At 45.5% G+C, this 25,746-nt stretch overlaps 1 protein-coding gene across 2 annotated transcripts in view; it reads left to right on the plus strand.

Moving 5' to 3' along the window:
- The window catches only part of BCL2 (BCL2 apoptosis regulator), a 185,833-nt gene that overhangs the window by 120,247 nt on the left and 39,840 nt on the right, over window positions 1–25,746 (plus strand). The window contains exon 3 of one of the 2 annotated variants that reach the window (XM_057526954.1): window positions 6,534–7,020. The exons of the other annotated variant lie outside the window; for it this stretch is intronic. Within the exon in view, the coding sequence (XP_057382937.1) occupies window positions 6,534–6,587 (54 nt within the window). The 3' untranslated portion in view covers window positions 6,588–7,020. Of the gene's footprint in view, window positions 1–6,533; window positions 7,021–25,746 lie in introns of those variants that run through there. 2 annotated transcript variants of the gene reach the window in all.

The raw sequence follows: 25,746 nt of genomic DNA on the forward strand, positions 1-25,746 counted from the left end.
CCTTACCCCCGGTAACCATAAGATTGTTTTCTACATCTGTAACTCTATTTTTGTTTTGTAAATAAGTTCATTTGTACCGTTTTTTTAGATTCCACATACAAGTGATATCATACGATATTTGTCCTGCTCTGACTTACGTCAGTCAGTATGACAATCTCTAGGTCCATCCATGTTGCAGCAAATGGCATTATTTCATTCTTTTTTTTATGGCTGAGTAATATTGCATTGTGTATATGTACCACATCTTCTTTATCCATTCATCTGTCGATGGGCATTTAGGTTGCTTCCATGTCTTGGCTATAGTAAATAGTGCTGCAGTGAACATTGGGGTGCCTATATCTTTTCAAATTATGGTTTTCTCCAGATATATGCCCAGGAGTGGGATTGCTGGGTCATACGGTAGCTCTATTTTTAGTTTTTTTAAGGAACCTCCATGCTGTTCTCCATAGTGGCTGTTTTAGGTTATTTTTTAAATAATGCGAAAGAAATAAAAGCCAGGTCCTTTTTTTCAAAATTTCATACTCACCTCAACATTTAGCTCCTTCTGATTGGTCAGAGATGAATCAGTCGTATACAACAGCCTGTCCTAAGGGCATCCAAACACACTGCTCTTTCACGCTTTGCAAACAAACCATCCTAAAACCTTACTCCCTGGCACTGATTTCAGAATCTCCACTTAATGCATCAGGAAACTTTAGGGCTTATCCTGGACTTCAGGACTGGTTTCACTTCTTCTGCAAGCAGCTGCTCTGCACGGATACCCACAGTGAGTGATTTCCCTGAAAACCTGCCTCAGATGCTCAAATAGAGTTTGATGGATTTCACACACACAAAAAGCATTTTTTCATTTTGAGTAAGTTAGTGGTGACACTATTGAATACAAATGATAAGTTCCTGAATATCCTGGAGCCTCATGAAAATTTTTCTGGCTAGAAAGTGGGATACAGTCAAAGATAGGCCTATCATAGACCTACCAAGGGGATTTATAGCTACTAAAAGACAGATTCTTAAAGTGGTTTCATTTGCTGGGACATCCTCATGGTTTCTAGAGCTTGGAAACCATCACCAGGGCCTTGACCTTCAGAAAGGGGGCTGGGAGAAGGCCTTCTTCCCTTGCAGGGGGAAGAGATGGTACAGGGGTTGTGGTCCTGCTTTCTGAAAAATGAAATGTGGTCTCTGGTGAGTAGAGACTTAACTCTCACAATACTGTTGGTGTCTGGCTTCTGATGCTTTATGGAACATGTCTTTGTGCTTGGAGGTGTAACCTTATTAATTTGGGGAGGAAATGTAGATTGAGTTTCAAAAATCTGACTTTTGCAAAACTTTTAGAAAATTAAAAAAAAAATAAATGAGGGGCTATGTTTATATTAGCAAATCACAGAGAATATATACTGCGGCATAAAATCATTTAGTCAAGCTTTGCATCGAAACCAGTGACTTAATTACTCTAATCTCAGTGGTGTCCTGTTAACTGGGAGATCTTTATCAAGGGTGGATTTAACAAAGTTACTTGAGATATTCTGACTACAGGGAATGATGGGAAATAGCTCTTTTTCAAATTTTTTATCCTGGTTGGCAGGGTGGGTGGGGTGCGGTGGGCATCTATTCTTTTGCTCAGTTTGATGGTAAAGAAAAGAATGAGAACTTTTGATGGTGAGATCAGGGGTGAGTAACATGGTAAATTCCAGTTTGTCTCAAGTACAGTAAATGGCTCGCATTAGCTAGAAGAAGGGGGTGTTCTGGTTAATTCAACCCTCTGTTTAACCTAGACCACTTCTTTATGACTAGTTTTTACAGAATTTAATACAACAAAACACACCTAACCCCAAAACTACACCAGACACATATATATCTCTTTGAATGATTCAGAAGATATTTGAGGGTTTCCCCAAGCCTCGGGGTCATCAAGAAACACATCAGTTATGTTGGACGTGGCCGTTGGTAGGGATTTAGGGCTGAGAGAAGGCTGGCCTGTTACTGCTGGTTGGAAATAGCACTTGCATTTCCTTGGGGGAGGGATGGGGGAGAGGGAGGGACGTGGGGAGCTTTGAATCATCAGTGTCGTTGGTCAGAGGTGAAGGACAGTTCTTATTTTCCCAGATCTCATCAGGCAATCTGTGAGGCTTTTATTGGGCTTATAAATACTCAAAAATACACAGACCCTAAAGTGAGATAATGTATGTGAAGTATTTAGTGCTGAGTTGAACACACAGAGAAACCCTCAGTCAAGGCAAGGTAACTTGAACATGTTTATCTGTGATTCGTTTGGTTAATTGTTGCTTTTTTCTTCTGGGTGTCGGAGAGCTCTTCCCACACCTCCTTCTTGGCTGGAGGAACTTTACTTGCCTGAGTGAGGACCGCTGGCATTATTTACATTTTTTTTAAATGAAGCGTCTGCAGATGAGAACTGCAAGGAACTATCATGAATTTAAGGGTAAATAGTGAAATCAGTTAATATTATGATTTCAGATTGTACCTTCATCTCTGGGACAAGAGAGAGAATTAGGCAAGTGTGAAAAAGTCTAGGTTTCTTTTTTTTTTTTTTTTTCATACTGTTAGAGGAAGGGTAGAGTCTTATAAAATTTTTGGAGGGTCATTTGACCTTAATTTTGAAAATACTAAGTTTACGTTCCCTTTGATTCACCAATTTCACTTCTAGGAGGTTTTCCTGCATATGTGTAAGGACATCCATTGTGGCATTATTTATTTTGTTTTTGCAGCAAAAGCCAAAAAACCAACAAGCAAACTGGGGGGAAAAAAGAAAAATATCTGTGTAGGGGACTGGCTAAATGATGGTAAATTGTTTCTATGAACTAAAATTCAGCTGTTAAAAACGTGATCAATAGACGTGAAGTCACATAGAAAGACGCCCAACTATTGTAGAGCGGAAAAGCTGAAGTCTCTATAGAGTATTTGATCTCATACATGAGGAAAAAAAATAGATACATGTATGTATGCATGTATACCCATAACATTTTCTGGAAGGATATACAGTATATTGTTCTGTTATTATAGTATAACTTAATAGTTATGAGTACTATGAGTTACAATGAATAATTATGACAAATCAATACAAATTAAGACTAGTTGATATACACCTATTGTTTATAGTAAAATGGGTACTATTAAATTACTTATAAGTTTGCTCTTTTATGTTCGTTAAGGATTTTCTAGTTTGCCTTCTAATTTGCTTATTCAGACCTTTATGCATGTCACGTACATAGTTAAACTTCAGTCCAGCTTAGGGTCATTCATAATTTCCAGAATGATGCTTTGACTATTTCTCTGACAGTGGAGGAGGTGGTGGTGATCACGCTGGTCATTACTTATCGAACGCCCACCTATGTGCCAAACACTTGTACTTATATTTTCTCTAGACCTCACAAAATTCTGAAAGATGATGAGGAAACAGAGACTCTACCAACTTAAGTTACTCGCCAGGAAGTTGGAGCCAGGAAGTTTGGGGACTAGCAGTCAAACTGGGTCTAACTCCAAAGACCGTACTATTTCCATATGTCCTTCTGCCTGATATGTGGCACTGGTGACTTAATTTTTCAGAGAGTCTGTTTTGCTGTTGAAACAGATAATTTTGAGGAAAAAAATGAACAGAAAACATGCTTTAATTGTTCTTATTCTTGCTTTCTAGCACATTCCACTCGTCATTGTTATTAACTATTTCTTCTGCGCTTCACATTTGTCTGAACTTGGAACATATGCTTACGAAGCTGTTGGAAACTTCCCAAGCCTATTTGATTCTGCTGATATTTCCATAGTGTGAACCAACCCGGCGTTTTCGGGGCCCAGTGCAGTGTGCTGTCTGAGAACTTCTCCAGCCTTCAGGGCTGGACCTGATTCAGATGAGAATGCCCTACCATTGTTTATTTTCTTGAAATAAAGAACAAAGAAAAATACAAGAGCGAAATCTGCTTTTGAAAACATTCAAGTAATGTAATTTTTATTAGTTGAACTAATTTTAGGCTTGGCCTGGTTTTGCTTCTAGAGATTTCCACAGTTCCATAGGGTTCACCCAGGGTGGCCATGTAGCAGTAACAATACCAGTCACAGGACAGTCCTTCCGAGCCCCCATCTCCCTTCTTGCTTTTCTGTTGTCTTTCATCCATTCTTTCCTTCAGCTCTTTCCTGAGATCTGGTCTTTATCTGAAGGTGATCTTGGCATTTTCAACCCAGTAAGATAAGTGGGGTTGGCATAGGGGGCTGTGTCCATAAAATGGGCATCTGACCCAGTTTTAGGAAAGGCTTGTCATTTAGAGGAAATGATAATGATTCTGAGTCCTGAAAGAGAGATAATAGAGGCGTCCAGTTATCTAGGAAGAGAGATCAGAATGTGTAGAAGCCCCGAGGTTCTCCCAGAGAACTCGGTGTATCTGTGCAGCTGTGTCTCCAAGTGTCTGACCTTCTCTTTTGAATGAGGTTATTGACTACAGATTAGGTCCTTGACCTTGTTAAAGGCTCATATCATATCAGTGTGACTAGGGTACAAAAACATTCATGGAATAATTGACTTTTTTTCTAAAAACTCCTACAACATCATTACTGATAGTGTGAGTATTTATGACTCCTACATCTTCCGTATCTGTCCCATCTTCCTAAATTCACATTGGCAGATGACGTACTTGGTCAAGGAGAAAACTTTAGGGACTTGTGTAGAATGAAACGATAACTGCCGATTCTTGAAAAGGGATTGTTGGTGTGATACCTTTTTGCAAAAACAGGGAAATGCTTAAGGCTGGAGTTTCTGTTTTCAGTAATGAAGATGGATGGTCACAGGAGGAGAGGACAAAAGAAAACAGAATACCCCAGCCTTAGGCTATGCGTTTGGGCTTGCTTTGTCACTGACGGAAACATCAAATGGCAATTCTTCCTTCACTTCTCTCCCTGCGTCCAGCACTAAGGCATGCTTCTAAACCTTGCGTTGTGTTAACTCCTGACACTGCATAAACCTGGTTTCCCAGTTTATATATGCCATAGTTTGGGCTCTCATCTACTCTCCAGCAATTCAAGGAAATCTTTCTTTGGAGTTCTTTTCCCTATTCTATTTCAACACCTAAATTTGGTTTTTTGCCCATGAATATGAAAACTGAAAGAGTGAAGATCAAATTTGAAAATGCATGTGTGCCAATCAGCCTGAAAAGATAAGAATATATATGTGTATATGTGTGTGTATATATATATATATATATATATATATATATATATATTCTTCAGAAAGTCAGCTGAGAAAAAGAGGCAATTGTATTACAGCTTTAAACTGACAGATCTATTCTGGTTCAAGGTCAGCCATAAGTGGAATTGTAAAGAAATGATAAAAAATAATATACAATTAATATTCAGGGACAGAATGGTCATATCATATATAAGATGAATTTAGCTAAAAGAGAAACAGTAAAATGCTATTCTTTTAATAGACAACAAATGTCCACTAATTATAAATTAAAGAGAATCAGTAGTTCCCTTAGATAAAAAAAAACCTAGTTGGAAACTGAGAATCCTGTAGTAAATACTAAGCATTGTAGGGTACATGGTACATTAGTCACATGTGTATAATAAAGACAGTAAATCGACATAAGTATGGCTATGATGAAATGTGTATAAAGCACTTTGAACTCCACAGAAGTAAGCAAAGTATAAATAGATAGCATGCTCAGGCAGAGAGAAAATCAAGTGCTATTTTAGCACTTGGGCTAGTGATAATTTATTGTTCAGGCTCTTCGGTTAAGCCAATGTTTATATGGTGCTGTATATTAACTGAGACAAAAATAGTCTGTACACATTACTGTCCTGGACAGATTCCTGAGTGATCAGCAGAAACTGTTCCAACCGACCACTCCCCTACAAGCAAGGGATTTATAATATTTTAAATATTCATCCTAAAAATCCAAGCTGTTTTGACAATTTGTTTGGTAATATATCTGGTTCAAAGAGAAGCGGTGTGGCATAAGTAACGGAAAAAGGCAAAGTGGTTAACATTACAAACTCAGGGCCCAGAATGCCTGGATTCAAAGCCCAGCTCTGTCACTTACTGGCTGTGTTGACCTTGGGCAAGTTACCTAACCTCTCTGTGCCTTGATTTGCTCATCAATAAATGGGGTTACTGATAATACTGACCTCACTAGGCTGTTGGGTAAGTGAAATGACCTAATACAATGAAGTGTTTAGAACAGTGCCTGATGCGGAGAGAGTGTAAACTGTCCTCATGTCTCTTCTCATCCTTTCCCTTCCGTGTGGATATTTTTCAATGACCATTCCTTGAGCACTTCCCATGTGTCAGGCACTTTGTTCCCACCCCGCTTAGCCTTGCCTGTACCTTATGAAGTCACAAACAGTCAAGCATTTGAACCCAAGTCTATTTGATTCAAGACCCATCCTTTTTATCATGACACTAAGCTGCTTTTCCTTAGAAATACCTCTTTCAGAAAGCCTTTTGAGTTCAACTCCACCCAATTCTGGCTCACTCCTCTATCCGTTTGAGCTATATTTTTATTTGTGACATTGCATATGTTTGATCTTTTTAGATGGTATCTCCCCAACTAAATCCTGTGTTCTTTGAGAGGAAGTGTCTCTCATAACTCCTTCTGGGCAACCTTTCTGACTGCCTTTCAGTCTGATTATATCAGAATCAGACATGGCTGAAGGATTAAACAGATCTGAATCTATATCTGCTGTGAAGTTTTCCATATACCTAAGGAGCGGACCAGATGCTCACTGCTTCCGCAGAAATCATGCACAGCATCCAAGCCCTGTAAAATGCAGGCCATTTCTGAATCTACATCGAGTCTTCACTCAAGAAAAAGTGTAGTAATCCAAGAAGTAGCCATGGAAGCCTTTCAGCTATCTGTTGGGCTGTCGCCGTGGGGAGACTAAGAGTGTGACCTCCAAGAGACTCCCAAGGGTGGCATTACTGGCTGAATTCAGCACAGTCCAAGGTCTGAACTTCATCCTGGCAACTCGAAGATCTGATTTGTTCATTCCTCAAGGACAGATTCGTCTCTTAGGGACCAACTCCCATTAACAGCCCACTGGACAGGTGTTCAAACCAGAAGGCCAGTGTATTCATTTGTAATGAGACATCGTGTGCTTACCTGCCCCAGCCCATGCTCTCTCTCTGGGCAGGTTTTCTTCGGAAGCCAGATAGGCTTCAGAGGTAGCTTGGTGAGCACAGAATCTGAACAAGGAAAGTTAGGAGACTGGGTTGGTTTCAAGATAATGGCACCAAGGGCTTCCCTGGTGGCGCAGTGGTTAAGAGTCCGCCTGCCAATGCAGGGGACACGGGTTCCAGCCCTGGTCCGGGAAGATCCCATATGCTGCGGAGGAACTAAGCCCGTGTGCCACAACTACTGAGCCTGTGCTCTAGAGCCCATGAGCCACAACTACTGAAGCCCACGTGCCTAGAGCCCGTGCTCCGCCACAAGAGAAGCCACCGCAGTGAGAAGCCCGCACACCACAACGAAGAGTAGCCCCCGCTCGCCGCAACTAGAGAAAACCCGTGCGCAGCAAAGAAGACCCGACGCAGCCAAAAATAAATAAATAAAATAAATAAATTGAAAAAAAAAAAAGATAATGCCACCAAGATGACGTCGCGTGCTTACTCCTAAGATTGCCTCGGTTAGTTGGCCAAGGCTGGCATGGAAAGGACCAAGGTTGGCCTCCCTGGCTCACTGACCAGCAATTGACAAGTCTCCATTCTGATTGGCAGAGTCGTCTCCTACGTACACCCGTCGGGTTGGAGTCAAAGATTTCAGGATCGGATACGTTCGGTTTCTTTAAAGTGCCTTTACTTCTCCATTCTGGCCGCCATGTATGCGTGCCTGTGTGGTCCTGGAGGTGGTGCATATCTGAGGGCCAGGGCCCAGGGCAGCCTCTCTTCCCCGTGGAATGGAGTGTTGGTGCTCCTTGGCAAGCCGCCTTCCAATGCAGCTCATAGTGGGGCAAGAAGAGAGGGGTACAGTTATTCTTGCTAAAACAGATGACACCACTTAAAGTACACAAGAGACAGGAAGGAGAAGAGAGCAAAGGGATTCTCTCCAGGCAAATGTTTACTCTTCCAACTGTGTGATTACAGATGTCCATATCGAGTCCTCAGACACGTTTGCTCAAGCCCCCCAACCCTCATAGAAAAGGGTGATGTCACGACTTCCCCTTCCTCTGAACTCCTGCCGCACATGTCCCAATTCAGATGCCACCCCTCGTCTTCGGTCACCTTTTTCAGAGCTGGTTTAGTTCTTGATGTCTTTGAAACTCCTCTCATGTAGAAGCATGAGAGCTTCAGCTCTCCGAGGTACCCATGGGCACAGCTGAGCTGGCGGCCACGAGGGGGGCCCCCTCTGCAGCTGTCTCTCACGAGGAACAGCTGTCCCGAGCCCACTGTCCCTAAGCATCTCTGTGCCCCCCGCCCCCCTTGCAGCAGTGGCTCAGCTAAAGTGGAGTCTCGTGGGGTCGGGGGCAGGTCCCACAACAGCAGGTCCTACAGGAGGCCCGATTTCCTCACCTGGGGGGCCTGGAGGAGCAGACACCCCACCTCTGCTCTTGTCTCCTCGATCTTGGCCCACAGCCCAGGAGAGGGGTGGGCAGAGGGGTCTTGCCCTGCTCTCCCTGGCGGCCTGCTCTCAGGGCAGGCCCTTGCCCCTTCTGCACTCTCATCTGCCAGCTGGTCTTACTCCGTGGAAAGCCTCGTGCTTGTTATCCTTCCCCAGCACGTCCTGGTCTGTGGCAACTAGTGGGTTTGAGCCCACTATGGATATTCAGTATGACGTGGACTTGCCCAGTCGCTGGTGACCTGCGTGCACCAGGCTTTGCGCCACGCGCTGGAGATGTGACACATGCTCTCCGCGGCAGTGCCGCGACCTCACTGGGTCGCAGAAGCCTCCTAATGCTTTAGTGAGGCTCTGTTTCCAGCCCACTCATCCCTGATGGGCTGCAGTCTGTATTAGATGGGGAGTCCTTTGCAATGAGTTATCCTTAGACAAATGACCAAAGTGGGAACATGAGATTGTGTTGGTCCGAAAGACTTCCTTAAGGAGATTGGTGCCGAGCAGAGCTCTGTGTAAGATTTCCTGTCCTTCTTGTGGGTCTGTGTAATGAAACTGGGCAGCTGGTTTGCAGAATGGGTGATCAAGCCAGTTTTATGGGCTTCTTTATGGTGTTGATCTCACCAGGAGAGAGTTTGCACAGCCACTCCTGTTCCAGGTTGTTTGATATGCAGGGAGGCCATGGTAGCCGTGCTTCTTCCCGTTACCCACCCCATGGCCTCCCCGGTCCCAAGGGAGCAGCGTATGTTCTCCCCGAGCCCCTCTGCAGAGACCAGACAAGGCACACTCTGCCCGTCTAGGGCTGGATCTCTCCCCGTGTGGTCAGCTGGTGTAGTCGGGTGTTTTCTCGGCGGATGTGGCTGGAGTGTCACCTGAGGCCACCTCATGCTTCTTCATGGTGCTCAGTTTAAAACAGTGGCAGGGGCTTCCCTGGTGGCGCAGTGGTTGAGAATCTGCCTGCTAATGCAGGAGACACGGGTTCGAGCCCTGGTCTGGGAAGATCCCACATGCCGCGGGGCAGCTGGGCCCGTGAGCCACAGCTGCTGAGCCTGCGCGTCTGGAGCCTGTGCCCCGCGACGGGAGGGGCCGCGATAGAGAAAGGCCCGCGCACCGCGATGAAGAGCGGTCCCCGCACCGCGATGAAGAGTGGCCCCCACTTGCCGCAACTAGAGAAAGCCCTCGCACGAACCGAAGACCCAACACAGCCAAAAATAAATAAATAAATAAATAAATAAATAAATAAAACAGTGGCAGGTGGTCAGCCATGAGTGTGTTCAGGTGAGTTTCTGGATTCTGCAGGTTGTGTCTGGCAGCTTTGAATAAGGCTGGGCTCCTCCATCCTAGCCGCATGCTAGAATCACCCGGGAGTATTTAAAAGCCTGATGCCCAGGCTGCATCCTGAACAAATTCCTCCAGACTCTCCACAGGTGGGACCCGGAACTCCCTGAGTGATTGTGTGAGTGATTGTGTTAGCAAGACCTGGGACTCACTGCTGTAAGGAAAGGAGAGAGGGTGAAGGCAAAGCAAGATAAGAGGAAAGAAGGGGACCGAGAAGGAGAGAAGAAACAAAGGGCTGCCCAGGTGTGGTGGAGAGAGGTGGTCCCTAGCCGGCAAGGTCCCGGTGCTCCCCACGAAAGGGCATTGTGCCAGCCCAGCCCCTAGCCCCCCGGACGTGAATGTGAGGAACCGAGGCTGTGCTGGAGTCCAGTTGTGGTCGAATGCGTCTGGTCTTACCGTCAGATGGAACTATTTACCAGCTGTGTGTGCCTGGACACGGGGCTTCGCTGAGCCTCCCTGAGGTTCCAGGTCCTCTCATCCTCCCTGCGGGGCTGTGGGATGGGTTTGATGGTGAAGTTGGCACATGTCAGGCGTTCTGCAAGTGTAGCTTCATAATAAGAAGCATTAGAAGGAATGTCTATTAATAGTTCAATAAAAATTTACCAGCTCTTCTCATCAGTTATTTCTCTCTGCTCTCCTGAAAGGCAGCGGTTCTGAAATAATTGGTTTCGGAGCACTAATACAAAGTATAGAGGCCAGGCTGACAGAAGGACCTGTATTGTCACCAGCCCCCTGGGTGATTCTGATACAGCCAAAGCCGGGGAGCCTTTCTGAAAGGGGAAGCCGGGTCCTGACCCTCCGCAGCGAGGACGCAGAAGGACCGCGTGGAGGCACCGGGGACGCTCTGTAACGGAGCCTCACCACCTTCTACTTGGTTTGCTCTCCCTCCTAGTTTCCTGAACTTTCTAATGATTTTGGTGAACCTCTGCCCCACCCCTACGTAGAAAAGAGGGCCAGCGGGCACACAGCAGGGTAAGCTTGGCGAGGTTCCACCTTTCATTTACAAGTCAAACTGAGACGGACTCTAAAACTGGCATCCTCCGAATTAGTAACCCCTCGCCAAACAAGGCAAAAGCCTTTTCATTTCTGACTGCAGAGGCAAGAATGAGTTGCCTCTCTCCCTTTTTGTACTTGACGGCCCTGAAAGCGTCTCATTCGTAGCCTTGGATCATCAGCTCTGAGAGTGCAAAGTGAAACAAAGCACCCTCTCAGCATTAATATTTATTTTTAAAGGCATGAGGAGCCCCTTGGACCACAGTGAATCAAAGGGTCAGTGCACTGACAAGTTTCCACGGGTGTCGTGAGAATGTCGGTCCGTGGGAGCCCACAAGGACCCTCAGTGGATTTTTTGCTTATTGTTTTTGTTGTAACTATAATAGGAAAAAGGGTGTGTCTGCTCGTAGGAGCAGCTACTGTAGGGGCCCTGCACCAAAGACTTGGGAGCTGGAGGGGCGTGGAGTGTTGCTGATGGAGCAACGTAGCTAGAAGAGGGTCTATGGAGGATGGATGGGAGATCTACCTCCTCTCCTCTATGGTCCCCGCTGCTTCTCCGAGGCAGAGTTCTCACTAAGAGCAGCCCGGCCACTTGGCTGGCTGGTAGCAAATCATTCACATGGCCCTGGTCGGCCTGGGAAAGTGGAAAACGCCATGGAGACTAAGCCCGATGGGGTGGGCTGACAGCCCCGCCTCCACCCCCTCTCCAGGGGAGTAAACGCTGCACTGTCTCACAGGGGAGCGGCCAGTGGTTCATTTTCCATTGCATGAAGTGGGGTGGGGTGGGGGGTAGGGATTCCTGCTGCAGTTTTTGCTTAAGGACAAGAATTCTTAGCAGCACCAAGGGCTTCTGCTTTATGGGCGGGATTTTAATCACTCTCCTGCTTTTCGCGATGTGGCCAGGGTGCTGGTGTTTGAAAAGCAACTTTATAAATGACCTTTATCTTCCTACTACTGAAACTCATTTCCCATAATCTATCAGGGGTTAATAAAATACCTGCTAGGTATCTTTAGAGGATTTGGGAGAGGGAAGACGGGAAAAGAGGGAAGGAATGTTGCAGAAATGTAAGGCTTTAAAAATCATGTCAAAAATTGTGCTTAATTGATAGATAGCATAGATTGCCATATACTTAGTTAACGGGGAGATCCTGGAGTTCTTTCATAAATGAAGGGGGTATTAAACATTCATAAAAATACCTTTTGATATGTGTCAAAACACAGTTCTCGTTGAATGAGAGAACAGAAAGCTAAATGAATCAACAGTCAGAAAAATGGCACTCACGACAGTCATGAAATTTAATACCTACTGAGCACCTACTGTGTGCCGAGTTCCATTCAAAGCACCGCACATCTTCATAAGCATTCATTTCGTCTCCGTAAGAACTCTAACCTATACGGTAGATACTTTTATTATCCTCCTCTTAGAAAGGGGGATGAGCCAACTAGAAAAAAATCTCTGGACTCGAGTAGTCAAGGGATAGGTCTTCAATGTCAATATCCATGCAAAGACCAATGGTAATACTCAGACCTGGAAACAGTCAGGCCCCTTGCTGAGATGTGCTTCCTTCCTAAGGTGGAGTTGGGGGCTCTCCCTGCCACACCCCAACACGTGGCTCTCTGGGAGACAAAGCTATGGGATTCGAACGTCTCCGGCATCATCCGTCTTTCCTCACCTTTACAAATGGCGCCAGGAGGGGACGTGTGGAAGGGCTCCTAGATAGATAGAGCTGGCGTGGGCTCTTCCGAAGACGTGGAACCAGGTGACAGACTCAGGGGGCTGCCTTCTGGAAAGCTAAGGTGTCCTGTGTGTCTGAGAATCTGGCAAGGCTGCCAACGCAGGCAGCATTCCTATAGCTGGTTTCCAACTCTCTGGTCTCTTCTGCCCATGCCTTGAAAACTACAGTACTTTTTCTTTCCCCAACTGCAGCAGCTTTGCTGAGCACCTCCCTGGCTCTCAGGAAATGTTCTTTGGTTGGGGGACCATTCATTCTCGCTCTCCATTGCAGAATCTTTGTGTGTCAAGTGCAGGAAAGTAGGTAAAAACAGCTGCTCGGCACCCATGCTGTGCTTCAGGAAACCTGTTCCGAGGTTCCCAAGCTGGCTCAAGAATGAGCAGAGAGCAAGCCAGAATATCCTTGCTGCTTTACTTTAGTATTATTTTTAAATTACGGGCTTGTGCTTTTCCATTCGTTTTAATTGAGTCAAGTCCCATGACTTTTGTGATTCCCAAATCCTCCATAAATTCACATGCAACTGGCGTTTTCCCCCCTTGAAACCCTCTCCCTTCCCTGCCTGGGAACCTGCCCTTTAAATTTGACATGGCTCGGATTTTAATCTCTCCTCAAAGGCACAGTGACAATTTCACAACAAAGCAGGGAGTTGGGTGGTGGGAGAGTTTTGTTTTCTGCTCCCATTAAGAGAGCAACTGTTCTCTCTTTGTCCCGTGGGGCCAGCTCTTGGCAGCAGGCTGGGGAGACCTCGAATTCGGTGTCGCAACATCCATCAGACCCAAGTGAGTCTGGGCTCCTCGAAGGTGAACTGCAGCTGTTTGGATAAAATTCTAAAATCTTGTTTGTGCGATTCTCAGCCCTTGTTTTACAATCGCTCTTCCTGGCAGAGAAACCAGGAAGTTTTACTTTCCCAGGATCCCAGGCAGGTAATTGTTTTCCCAAACCGCATTTTAATCTTGGATGGAAATGGACATTCTTCACCCTGAGAACCTTTGCCCACATCTTTAAACCGTCTGTATTCTCCCTGTGCCTTGGATTCAACCCTGAGATGGGATTACAGATCATCCCTCCCTCCCCCTAGATGCATTTCCCTCTCTGGGTGTAATTGAAGGCCATTTACGTTTCTAAACAACGGTTATGAGCCTTTTAGTCTCTTGGAATCTTGGAGTGCTTTCCTGTTAAGCGGCTGGCTGTAGCCAGGTGGCCTGTGATCTCCAGAGAGTAAGAAGTGACAAAATCTGTTACGCGGCCCTGCCATTAAGTACCATAATCTGCCACTAGCTGGTAGTTTATGCCACAGCCAAGTGTTTTCATGGCCCCTGGTCTCCTGTTGATTTATCATGAGGCCCCTGGCTCAGGGGACACAACCCAGGAGGACCCCAGCGTCCCCGATTCTCTTGCCGCCCTGCGACACTGGGTGCTTTGGGAAGCGGCTGATGACCAAACACTGTTTAGAGGTGTGTCCATCCTACACGGCCACGCCGGTGGGCTTGGTGGTGCTGTTCTTTGGAGGAAGAGGAGGGGCGGGTTCATTTTCCACTGCTGTCTCTTCCTGGCGGGGAGGGCATGCCCCTCCCTGGTGAATGGCCAACCTGCAGACGGGGAGGCTCGGAAGCTCGACCCCTCAGACTCGTCTGGTGGCCCTGCTCCTCCAGCCCCTCTGAGAGCACATCACCACTGCTCACCCCAGAGCCCAGGGCTGTGTCCTGAGGGTCACTAAAAATGTAAAAGCCTAAACTCTTGAAGGGCAACTCTAACTGGCCAGAATGCTTTTGTTATTCATCAACAAGCATCCATTCGTCAAGCCTGGCGCTAGTTTCTCCGACACTGGCCAACTCACCGTCCAGCTTAGAAGGTGAGCCCGGGGAGGTGGGCGGTGAGAAGTGTGGCCAGGAGGGCCTCTCGGGCGACAGGGAAGTGGCCCGTGGTCTCCCGAGGTGGGCTGCTTAGGAGAGCAGTGAGGGAGAAGAAAGGGATTTGCAGGCTGAGTGGACAGCGTGATGGGGGAGGTTCAGGGTGGATACTCAGAGAAAGTGCAGGGAACCCTCTGGCATATCGTCCTGGAGGGGACCCGTGCCTGGAATCAGAGGCCCCGGGTTAGGTTTTGGTCTTTTAAGGGTTCTGTGTACTGTTCTTTATATTGTGGTAGAGGTGAAGGAGATGAGATGTGCGAAGGTGTGGCTGAACAGTTAACCCTTCACCTGCCCTTAGCAAAGGCGTGTTTGGTACATTCTACCTGAGCGGGGGGCTCCGGGGGGCTCGGTGGGGGGGGTAGTCCCAGGAATTGACTGAAGTCTGGGTATTACTGCCCTTGCCCCTTACCACACACCTACCACTCACTCCCTCCTTCACTCACTTATTCACTAACTCATTCATTCATTATTTCAATTACTCATTCACTCACTCACTTACTCAACAAACATTTCCTGAGCAAGCGTTTACTGTGCATTGGACACTGCTAGGCCGACAAACTTCCTATCACGAGCCAACAGTAGGAAGGTTTTCAAATCCCAGTCCTCAGATGCCTGACCACCCGCATTGGCCTCCTAGGCCTCCGTCCACACACTCAGTGGGTTCCTAGAGTCAGAAAGGATGGAAAGAGGACCAGAGCCATTTCTCCGGCCAGGTCTCATCATTATGGAAAATACTGATTAGTCTGCAAGTGATTTTATCACCAGGGTTCTCAGGACACTGGTTTCCGTTCCCGCCCCTGCTCCCTGTTTCAGTAGCATGATGTCCTGTTAGTGGACCGTGCAGAACGCTGACGGGCACAAACTGCACGGCTTGTCCGGGGGAGCACACAAGCAGACGAGAGTGGCAGTAGCGCGAGCTGAGATCATTTTGTTAGACTTAGCTTTGCTGGAAAACGCCATCCACAGCTTTCCCCCGCCTTCCCATCATCCCACATCAACTTCATTCCCATCATCCAAGTCACCTTCATTCCCTTTAGCCTAAGTCAAATCTCTGGTGTGAGAACTTCCCTTGTGAGGCTTCAAGGATTCCAGTGAAGTGAGTGCTACTGACCCAGCCCCTGGTCACTCTGTTCTGAGAGGTGCAGGCCCCACAGAAACCTCGAGAACAGAGCTCCCCTGTCCCACAGGTTCTAAAAACGTGTCTAAATAGATCATCTCCTCTGTGGCCCCAATAGCTTCATGGTCCCACGTGGCATGGGCTCCAGGCAACCTAGTCTCCCTGGAAATATTTTTGGTCACGTGTCATGGGAAGAGGAGAGAGCAGGGGTCAGAAAATCTGAATTTGAATCTTATCTCTACCATCAACTGGCTGACTGGTCCAGGCCACTTCTTTTTTTTTTTTAGTTTTATTTATTTATTTATTTATGGCTGTGTTGGGTCTTCGTTTCTGTGCGAGGGCTTTCTCTAGTTGCGGCGAGCGGGGGCCACTCTTTATCGCGGTGCGCGGGCCTCTCACTATCGCGGCCTCTCTTGTTGCGGAGCACAGGCTCCAGACGCGCAGGCTCAGTAGTTGTGGCTCATGGGCCTAGTAGCTCCACGGCATGTGGGATCTTCCCAGACCAGGGCTCGAACCCGTATCCCCTGCATTGGCAGGCAGATTCCCAACCACTGCGCCACCAGGGAAGCCCCAGGCCACTTCTTAATATCTCTGAGCTTGGGTTTCCTCACCTTTGAGTTTCTTCTTAAACCCGTTGGTAAAACAGTTTAGTACCAACAAGGGACCTCAAATGAACTAAACCGGGCTGGAATTCATCTGGGATGCCCCAGCACAGCTGTGTACAGCCAGCTGAAGTCTATTCTGATTGGCTTGGGTGCACACCATGCTGGTTGTTAAATATTTTGATATGACTCCTGGAAATAATTTACGTGAAAGAGCTTGTAGACAGTACAGCACACGAATAGCTAGTTTGATGATGGCGTTTGGGTAGTCACCACTGCCAAGTTTAACTTTAAATATATATTTTTCCATCATCTGACAGATTAGTAATCTTCAAATTAGCCTCTGCCTTTTAAGGTTCAACAAAGGAGAAGTAACACAACATTTAGGTTCAAACATTCTTACCTAGTATTTTTTCATGAGTCCTAAGAATTTGGCTTCCTGATTTTCCAGGGGATGAACCACTTCTGAGCCTCGGAGAGTGACGGAAGGACCACTCATGTTGGCCTTTTGAGTGAAGATTATATTTGAGCAAGGTGACTTTGACAAAATATGATAGACTTCTCTAGAATGTCAGGACACTCCTTCACTTTGATTGGTGGTTCAGCATGACATCTTAGGTGAAAGGGCAGACAATAAACATTTTAAAAAAGGGGTATGGGGACTTCCACTGCAGGCGGCACGGGTTCGATTCCTGGTCGGGGAACTAAGATCCCATATCCCTCGTGGGGGTGTGCTCTGTAGTTCTTAATGGAATGCCATGAAATTCAGCATTTTGCTAGAGATGACAAGAGACGTGATTACATTTAAGGAGGGCCACAGAGACCCTCTTTAGGCCACTTATAATGGAAAATGATGTTCCATTTTTCAGTTGGGTCTCAGAAAAGAAATGCACAATTTGGTGCTTAATTTTAGACTAGAATATAATCAACGGGAGACACATCCATGTGCATCAGGAAAAGAAGAGTAGGGAGACAAAAATAAAAAGCAAACACGGCCATCCCCTTACTCCCACCCCCCATCGTGCTGAGGCACCTGCTAGAAATTCTAAGTTCCAATCTTGTTTCTCAGTGAGTAATGTTTTGGGTTCATAGTCTTGTTTGGGTCCCTTAGCTTTCAGTGAAACAACTGCTACCCTAGAAAATAGGTAATCTGGCTTTCAGAATGGACTGTGCTACCTTCTGACATATGATTCTGGACAGGTCATTTACCTCTGCTAGGCCTCAATTTATCACCTATAAAATGAGGGTCAAGTAATACTGACTCTATAGGGGTTTTATAAAGAATTAAATGAGTATATGTGAGTGTATGTACATGATTTTATATATATATATCTCCCTTGAGAATTAAACTAAAGCTATGTACCTTCTCCCCAGAAAAATTCACGAACACAGGAAACTTAGCCAACTATTTTCAGGGAATTTCTGGACTCCCTGAAGCCATAGGCATCCTAATAAAGGGTTCCGTTATCTAAGGGAAGAAACCCTGGATCGTATGTTCCTTTCTCTGCTAAAATTCTTATTATGTTTTTCTCACTTAAAAGGAAACTGTAAGTCAAATTTGACTGTAGTCCATATTCTACAATAAATATTTATGATCACTACCCCCTAAGATTTCTAAGCTCAGTTAAGAATACACCAAATGAGGGAATACCCTGGCAGTCCAGTGGTTAGGAGTCCGTGCTCTCATTGCCAAGGGCCCGGGTTCGATCGCTGGTCGGGGAGCTAAGGTCCCACGTGCCACTCAGCGCGGCCAAAAAGAAAAGAATATACCAAATGCTAAAAAGTCTGGTACAAAAAAAGCCTTTATATAATTATTATAGTTCATAGTAACAGGGTTTGATATATAATAACAGGAAGAACTTTTATATGGACATGTATTAATTTACTTCTGAGCTTAACTCAATATGAGGAATATTTTTTCATTCCTCACTTGCATAGGGTGGAGATGTGCTTTTTTCTTTCAGTTTGTTTTTCCACATCTATTTAGAGCAACCAAAATAGGAAAACCACTACACAGGTCCTAAAATTCACTTCCTCCATCCGTTTTCTGTACTCTGCTCCAGGTCTGATGAATATAACTTTTTAAACATGTCATTTATTTTTATTTTTATTTTAGTCTAAATGTCCCTTCAGAAACACCAGGGGGAAATATTTTTAGCTTAACTAAGAAAACAAACATGTTTAAACAAATAACACCCAAAATGTTCAGGTAGAGTTGGTATTTCTGGCGTTGGTGCATTTTAACAGTGAGCCCATAACGTATACACTAGAACAGAATTTTTCTTCATCTTAGATGTGTTAATTTCTTCCAGGAATAAGACAAAGAGAACAATTGAGCCCAACTTTTATATTGAAGCTAATGTAGCTTTGAAAGGTAATTTCAAGTTAGACAATATACTGCCATTTTTTCCCAGTTTTTTTTTTTCCCAGTTTTTAAGTGCTATTTATAGACATCCTGTGCAGAGCCAGTGGAAATGCTGATAATGGTGCAAATGAGGAAAAAGATGAGCTAGAAGAGGAATGAATGCTGAGTTGAGCCCCGTTTGTGCAAAGATAGACTTTTCTGCCTTCATGATCTCCTAGGAGGCTTTTTACATTTTCAGGTAGGATTGATGGTTTAGGATTCATCACATTCCATTTTGATCCTTACTCTGAGAGCATGAGCCTTGGCTCCCTGCAGATCCTAGGTGGGAAAATGATTATCTTTTGATTAAAAAGCAAGATCCATGTCACCAGCTGTTCAGGGCCAGCAGTCGCAGCAGCATTCATGTCCACATTGGTCCTGCTCCGTAAACAGATAAGTGAGGACTAATAAGAATGAATTAGTAGTTACCCAGGGAGGTGCTCCCCTGGCTTCAGAACGTGTTCATTCAGATTGCGTTCATTCGCCGGGTTTCTAACTGCATAGACCTTGAGGAAGCCCAGGGCTCTTCATCTTGGGGGTCAGTGGAAAAATCTGTGCCTTGGATGCCTTAGCCCAACTGCAGGTCAGAGTTGAAATCTCGGTTCTATTCATTATACGTATTATCTCCGTCTCCTAGAACTTGAAGCATGTTTATCATATATATTTGGCTAGCTTTCTTCCAGAAGGTTCTCCAGTTTCATTTTACCCGTTGCACTGTGTAGTGCTTTTGTGAATGCACTTAACTAGACTTGTACAAGAATAAATGACGTTATCAATCTGTTGGTTGCTGCCAGTAACATCCCTTCTCATCTCATGATTATGAGTGCTTTTCTTTTGCAAGCCTTCTGAACCCTACTGGGCCCCCAGTTGCTAAGCATTTTCATTACACTTTATCTGAATTTATCAGGATCTCCTAACCTCCCTAACCGGGGCAGTGAATTGGGCTCATTCACACTGTGCTTGTAGAATTGCAAGATGGACACTGTGAAATGTATTGGTGAACTATTTAAAGCCTTTCACTTCCTAAAAGGTTAAAAGGCCAGATCTTTGAAATTAAGGGGGTTTTTTTTGTTTGTTTTTTTTTTGTAACCCATTAGGCCAACATGGGGACTAAAACTTGAAAAGTACACATTAAACCATCGGCAGGGTGATAGCTCCACATCACACATGACTGTGAATATGTAGGCAAAAACATGGATTTTAGACTTATACAAAAAAGTTCACTTTGAGTTCACAGTAGAAGAAAACATTGATTATAACAGTGAGAAAATCCCACAGAAACTCAGTTTGTAATATTTTATTAACATTATCTCAAAGATAAATGAACCCTTTTCCAATCTTCTCAAAAAAGTCTATTTACCAAGAATACCTAACGAAGGGTTGTCTTCTGATTCTCAGTTTTTGGACGAAGGCACCTGATTGGTATAATTCTCTTTGTACCAATGCCCAGCCAACTGCCAGCAGCAACACAGTGACCTTCGATGACAAGCCTGATTGATTGATTTCATACACCCTTTTCATGTTATCATTTGTACCTGTGTTTCCTTATGTGCAAAAGAGAAGTACAAGTGGATGAAGGTTTCAGAGGGTGCAGGCGGCCGCATGATTTGAAGACTCAAGTATAAAGAGAGGATGCGAGGGAAAACTTGTAGAAGGACAGTGAAGCAGGGAAAAAGAACTCCAAAATGGGACCCGACTTACTGGTCATGTATCAGACTGTGAGTCTGCATCTCACCGTGTTAGTGGAGGATTCCCCCTGACCTGGGGCTGGGGTCTGGGCCTTTTCTGAACACCAGGGATGGCAGAGAGGAAGCAAAATGTGGTGCCCCAGAGCTCTGCAAGGATAAGACAAGGTCGAAAACAGCGGATCAAAATAGAAGTAGGTCCCCGCTGCCCAGGGTATAAACGGCTAACACTGCACCCTTACTATGCATCAGGCACTGTTCCAAGCTCTTTGCTGTATTACTGTATCTCATCTAAAATCCAGATTCATGGGAATTCCCTGGCGGTCCAGAGGTTAGGACTCCGCGCTTCCACTATCGGGGACCGGGGTTCGACCCCTGGTTGGGGAACAAAAGATCCCACAAGCCTTGGGGGTGTGGCCAAAAAATAAATAAATAAAATTAAATTAAAATCCAGATTCCTAGATGTTGCCCTGTCTGCTAGGTGTTGATTAGCTCCATGATTTTTTTTTTTAATTTAATTTTATTTTTTTAATTTTATTTATTTATTTATTTTTGGCTGTGTTGGGTCTTCGTTTCTGTGCGAGGGCTTCCTCTAGTTGTGGCAAGCGGGGGCCACTCTTCATCGCGGTGCGCAGGCCTCTCATTATCGCGGCCTCTCTTGTTGCGGAGAACAGGCTCCAGACGCGCAGGCTCAGTAATTGTGGCTCACGGGCCCAGTTGCTCCGCGGCATGTGGGATCTTCCCAGACCAGGGCTCGAACCCGTGTCCCCTGCATTGGCAGGCAGATTCTCAACCACTGCGCCACCAGGGAAGCCCTAGCTCCATGATTGATTCATTCTTAATACAATACTAGCTAACATACAGCACTTACCGTGTGCTGGGCCAGCACCGCTTTAAGCATATTACATACAATGACTCATTTAATCCTCACAAGAACTTAATGAGGCAGGTACTGTCATTATCCCCACTTTACAGATGAAGTAACTGAGGCCCAGAGATGCATTTAGCACCTTGCCCAAGATCATGCCGTAGGAAGTGGCTGAGCCGGGATGAAACCCATGTTATGCTCTTAGCCACCATGTCAGGCTTCCTCTCAGGTGCTGATCACTGATTATAATCATAATCTGGCTATTGATTATATGAGTTTGGTCGTTGTAATCACAAAGAGGACATTGAAAAATGTAAAAGAATGTAAACAGGTCACCTTTGCTGTCCCCAAAAGATCAAATTTTAAATAGGGTTAAAATTACTTTGATGATGTCTGTTGGTATCTATCCCTAAAAGAAAAGGCAACTCTTTGTCTGCATTTAATTGAGAAAACAGGCCCGGTTCCTTTTGACAACTCCAAAGAAGTCCCCCATGGAATCAACTGGGGAACTCATGTCACTAGACATTATTGGGTGTCTACGTTGCCTAGAGACCTGTGGAGCCCTTGTCAGACTTTAAGGATCAGGAGTTGCTGGAGTTCCTCCAAGACAGTAAACCAGAGCCTCAGAATCAGACCCGTTGATTCAGTGCTGTTAGGCCAATAAGCAGTTCTTATCAAAGATAGTTAAGACCCCAAGATAAAGACTCAAGCCCACTGAGGCTGCCAGTGTCAGGATGCCATGTTGTTTATGTGTAGCTGTTGAGGGTGACCAGCCCCTTTGGTTTGGATGCACTAGAGAAAGTGCAGTAACCACTGGCCAACAATGTCTCTAGATACCACCCTCGGATTTCCTTTCCTCTTCCCATGGATATGCAGACCACCTAGAAAGCCCTGCTATCCCCGGAAGACTTTATACTTAACAGAAGATGAGGGAACCTGTGGAAGTTAATGCTACAGAGGCCAAATTAATTTACCAGCGAATGGAGCAGTCTCCATTTCCTTCCAACCGGAAACAGATCAGAAGCTTTAAGGCATTAGAAAACGCAAGCTACAGAACAAGATTCTGAGTCCAAGCATCTCATGGATTTTTGGCTCTTGATGTCAGCTAGGAATGATTGTAACCCAGGTGTGACTCTTAATGCAGAGTTGGCAGTCTTTATTAGAACAGCAGCCAGCTGCAACAGTGACCTCTAAGAATATGGAAACAGACCCTCCAGGGCTGCCATTTCTCAGCTCAGCTTTTGGCCTGGGCAGCCGGTCCCAGTGCTGAAAGGGTAGCAGCTGCTTATGGTCCAAGGACACTTAGGGGCTCTTGGCAACAGAGGAAACAAGGACATATAGGAGCCCTTGAAATGTCCTCTGGTCAGCCCGGCTGCCTTTAAGCAGGACCATCTAACCATTTCAGAGAGATGAGAAGAATCCTCTTTCAAAGACCTCTGGAGAAGGAACTCCAGACTCCCTTGGGCAACTTTCACTTTAGCAAAATGATCTTTGGTAGCTAGGCTGTCCCTGCAGCAAGGATAAGAGCCTATCTTAGAAAGTTACATGATTTAAAATGTTATAGATGGATGGATGGATGGATGGATGGATGGGTAGGTAGATAGGTATAGATGATGGGTGGAGAGAGGTAGATAAATAGATGATGGAAGAAGGAAGAGAGCGAGGGAGAGACAGAAGAAGAGAAAGAGTGGGAATAGGTGATTGTGGAAGACAGATAAACCCCTAGCAATGAGACATAAGAGAAATATTTATTACAGAATTATTTGCCAGGGAGTCCACTAAAACCCATTCAAAGCAGATGCCACCTTCCGTCATACTCCTGAAGCATTTCCCACATGCCTCTATCATAGCACCTTACGGTGTTGCAACATTAGAATGGGGTAGCTGTTGGTCTCCCTAGCTGGAATGTGAGCCCTATAAGGCAGAGATCATATCTTATTCTTCTCGTTAGTCTCAGCATCTAGCCCAGTGCCTAGCTCCAAGGAAGGATGGGAGGGAGGGAGGGAGGAAAGAAGGAAGGAAGGAACAAATGAAGGAATGAAGAAGAGACGGAGGTAGGTAGGTCAACCAATATGATACATAAACTTCTATCCTTTAAGGAGTGCGTCATTCCTAATGCTATAATCATCAACGTTTTCCTACCCGAACTTAACCTGATGGCCTGTTTCCCCTCAGTTAGCGGTTAGCTATCACGCTCAAAGTCAATACGATTATATATATAATCTGCCCAGTGTTGGAAGCGTTTGTTAATACTTAACCCCATTTAACACCTTTCTAAGGAATACCAATTCATTATGATAATGTTTCTCTCTGCAATAATTTCCTCCCAAATGTATTTCGTTAGAGCTCATTGTTTATATATGTATACGTTTTCCATAGTTCTGTTGTATGGTCTCAGCCAGTGAGAGCTGGTGTGACAAACGGTAAGGTATCCTCTCGGCCAGTGACTATGAGAGTACCTTCTGCAAATGTCTTCAGCCAGTGAGTTTTGTCTGCGTTTTCTATTTTTGAGTATGTTCTGTTTTCTCTGACACTCTGCCTTTGACACACGATGGCTGACAAAAGGCATGGGAGTGAAAGGACCAGCTCCAAATGCTGGGAAGCACTTCCCACTTCGTGGGAAGTCGAGGGAAAAGAAGCAAAGATCAGCTAGAAGTTCAGGTTTGCTGGGAAGTCCTGTGACCTGGTGAAGGACATCATCAGTACCACTGGAACATGAAGGGAACTGAGGAAGAATCAGGGCTGGAGGTGTGGCATGACTTGGGGGGGTTCTAGGAGAATGGGAAGTGACAGTGTGATGGTGGGGACATCACTGTGACCCTATATGCCCGAGATCGTGTCGCCGAGCCAGTCAAGGATACGCATGTATGATCCCTCCCCCCCAAGGGCTCCTAGCAGCTAATCTGTCTGGGTGACTCTCCTTCCTTTTCCCCAAATCCAAACCCTCTCATCGTTCAAGACTCAATCCAAGGTTTGGTTGGCCAAGTTTCTCCTTCTCCGCGGAGTATCCTTCTCCTTCCCTTGGAGCCATCTCTCCTCTCCTTAGCACCCCCTTATGTTCCTCTGTCCCAGTGACTGTCTGTCTGGGGCATCATACTGGTCAGTCTGTAAAGCCCTGAGTGGCTGTCACCCCATGGTCCCTTCTGGGTAGGGCAGCCAGCAGCTTTCTCACACCCGGGGGCCAGGCTTTGTGTCTTGTGGGCCTGCAACCCTGACCATAACTGATACTGGATTAAGGCCCATGGTTTAACAAAAAGGCAACGGGCTTGCTCTAAGGTAGAGAGCATAGCTTGGCAGGAGATCTGGTACAAGAACTCTGCTCATTTGGGACATTGGTTTTTGACAATAACTGGTCCAATTAGACCTTCCCTGGGAGTCATCTCTATTTTTTAACCTGGTCTTATGGTTTGTTTGTTATTTGCACTTTCCCCTGGGCTGAGGTCTTTTTTATTCCTTTATTAGATCCAAAGGTCCTCGAGGACAGAGTCTTACCTAATCTTTCTTTTCTTCCCATCGGTACCTGGCTCTTGGCATTCGGTAAATGTTTGTCGAGCAGGTGAATGTGAAACACCTGGGCCTGATGCCTTCACCCAAGGAGTAAATTATTCCCGTGGTTTCTTTTCAGGGGTACAGCCCACAAGAATGAGAGGATTTGGGGTCAGAAAGGTCTCCCAGCATTACTGGCTGGTGTGAACAAGGCCACTGAGCAGGGCAATAGAGGCAGGGGTAGCAGTTGGCGAGGATGTGGTTGGAGGGATAAACACAGATGATGCCCTGTGGGCTACCCAGACCCGGGAGGTCTGAGGCTTGGGGCCTGGGAGATGGGGACAAAACTGTCCCAAAACAATGAATATAGAGCCAGAGACATAAAAAGTGACAGCGGCAAGTCCAGGGAGAGGGACAGACGGAGTTATACCAAATACATTCATCGCAACGAGACGACTTCTCCCAGTACCGGTCAGCCCCAAACTCCTGTCTGTTCCCCTGGGTTGTAACTTCCTCATGAGCAGGGCTTAGAGTTTGTTCATCTTGGGATGCTCAGGGCCTCGCAGGGCCTACAAGGGACCTGGCACATAGTAGGCTCCCAGGAATGGTTTTTAACCGGAACTGAGTTGATAAAAGAGGATTTCACAGCCTGTTTTGACAGCATATCCAGCGGCTACCAAGTTTTCTATCACCTTGAATATTATGAAGTTCTCTTAAATCTAACTGTGCTTTCCTGACACAGCTTAAGTCCATTTCCTCTCAAATGGCTTAAAATGCATGGGATGATTCTTCAGCCCTTTGGGAAGAAGGAATGCTGTGTATAAAGCCTGGATTCAATAAAACCAGATTTTTAAAAAATAGCTCTTAGCATCTTCTACTACAGACACTGGTCTGGGCAGGGCTTTTTATTTTATTGAATCCAGCTGAATAGCTTGACTACATTAATAATGGGGCTTCATTTCCAACCACTGGCTCACAATCTTTTCCCCTAAAAGCCTTATGGTACTTAAGCAACTGCTAATATATGAATAATTGCTGGTGGCATCATTTCCTGCTATGATTTG

The sequence above is a fragment of the Balaenoptera acutorostrata genome, chromosome 13 (genome assembly GCF_949987535.1).
Source record: "Balaenoptera acutorostrata chromosome 13, mBalAcu1.1, whole genome shotgun sequence".
Classification (NCBI taxonomy): Eukaryota; Metazoa; Chordata; class Mammalia; order Artiodactyla; family Balaenopteridae; genus Balaenoptera; species Balaenoptera acutorostrata.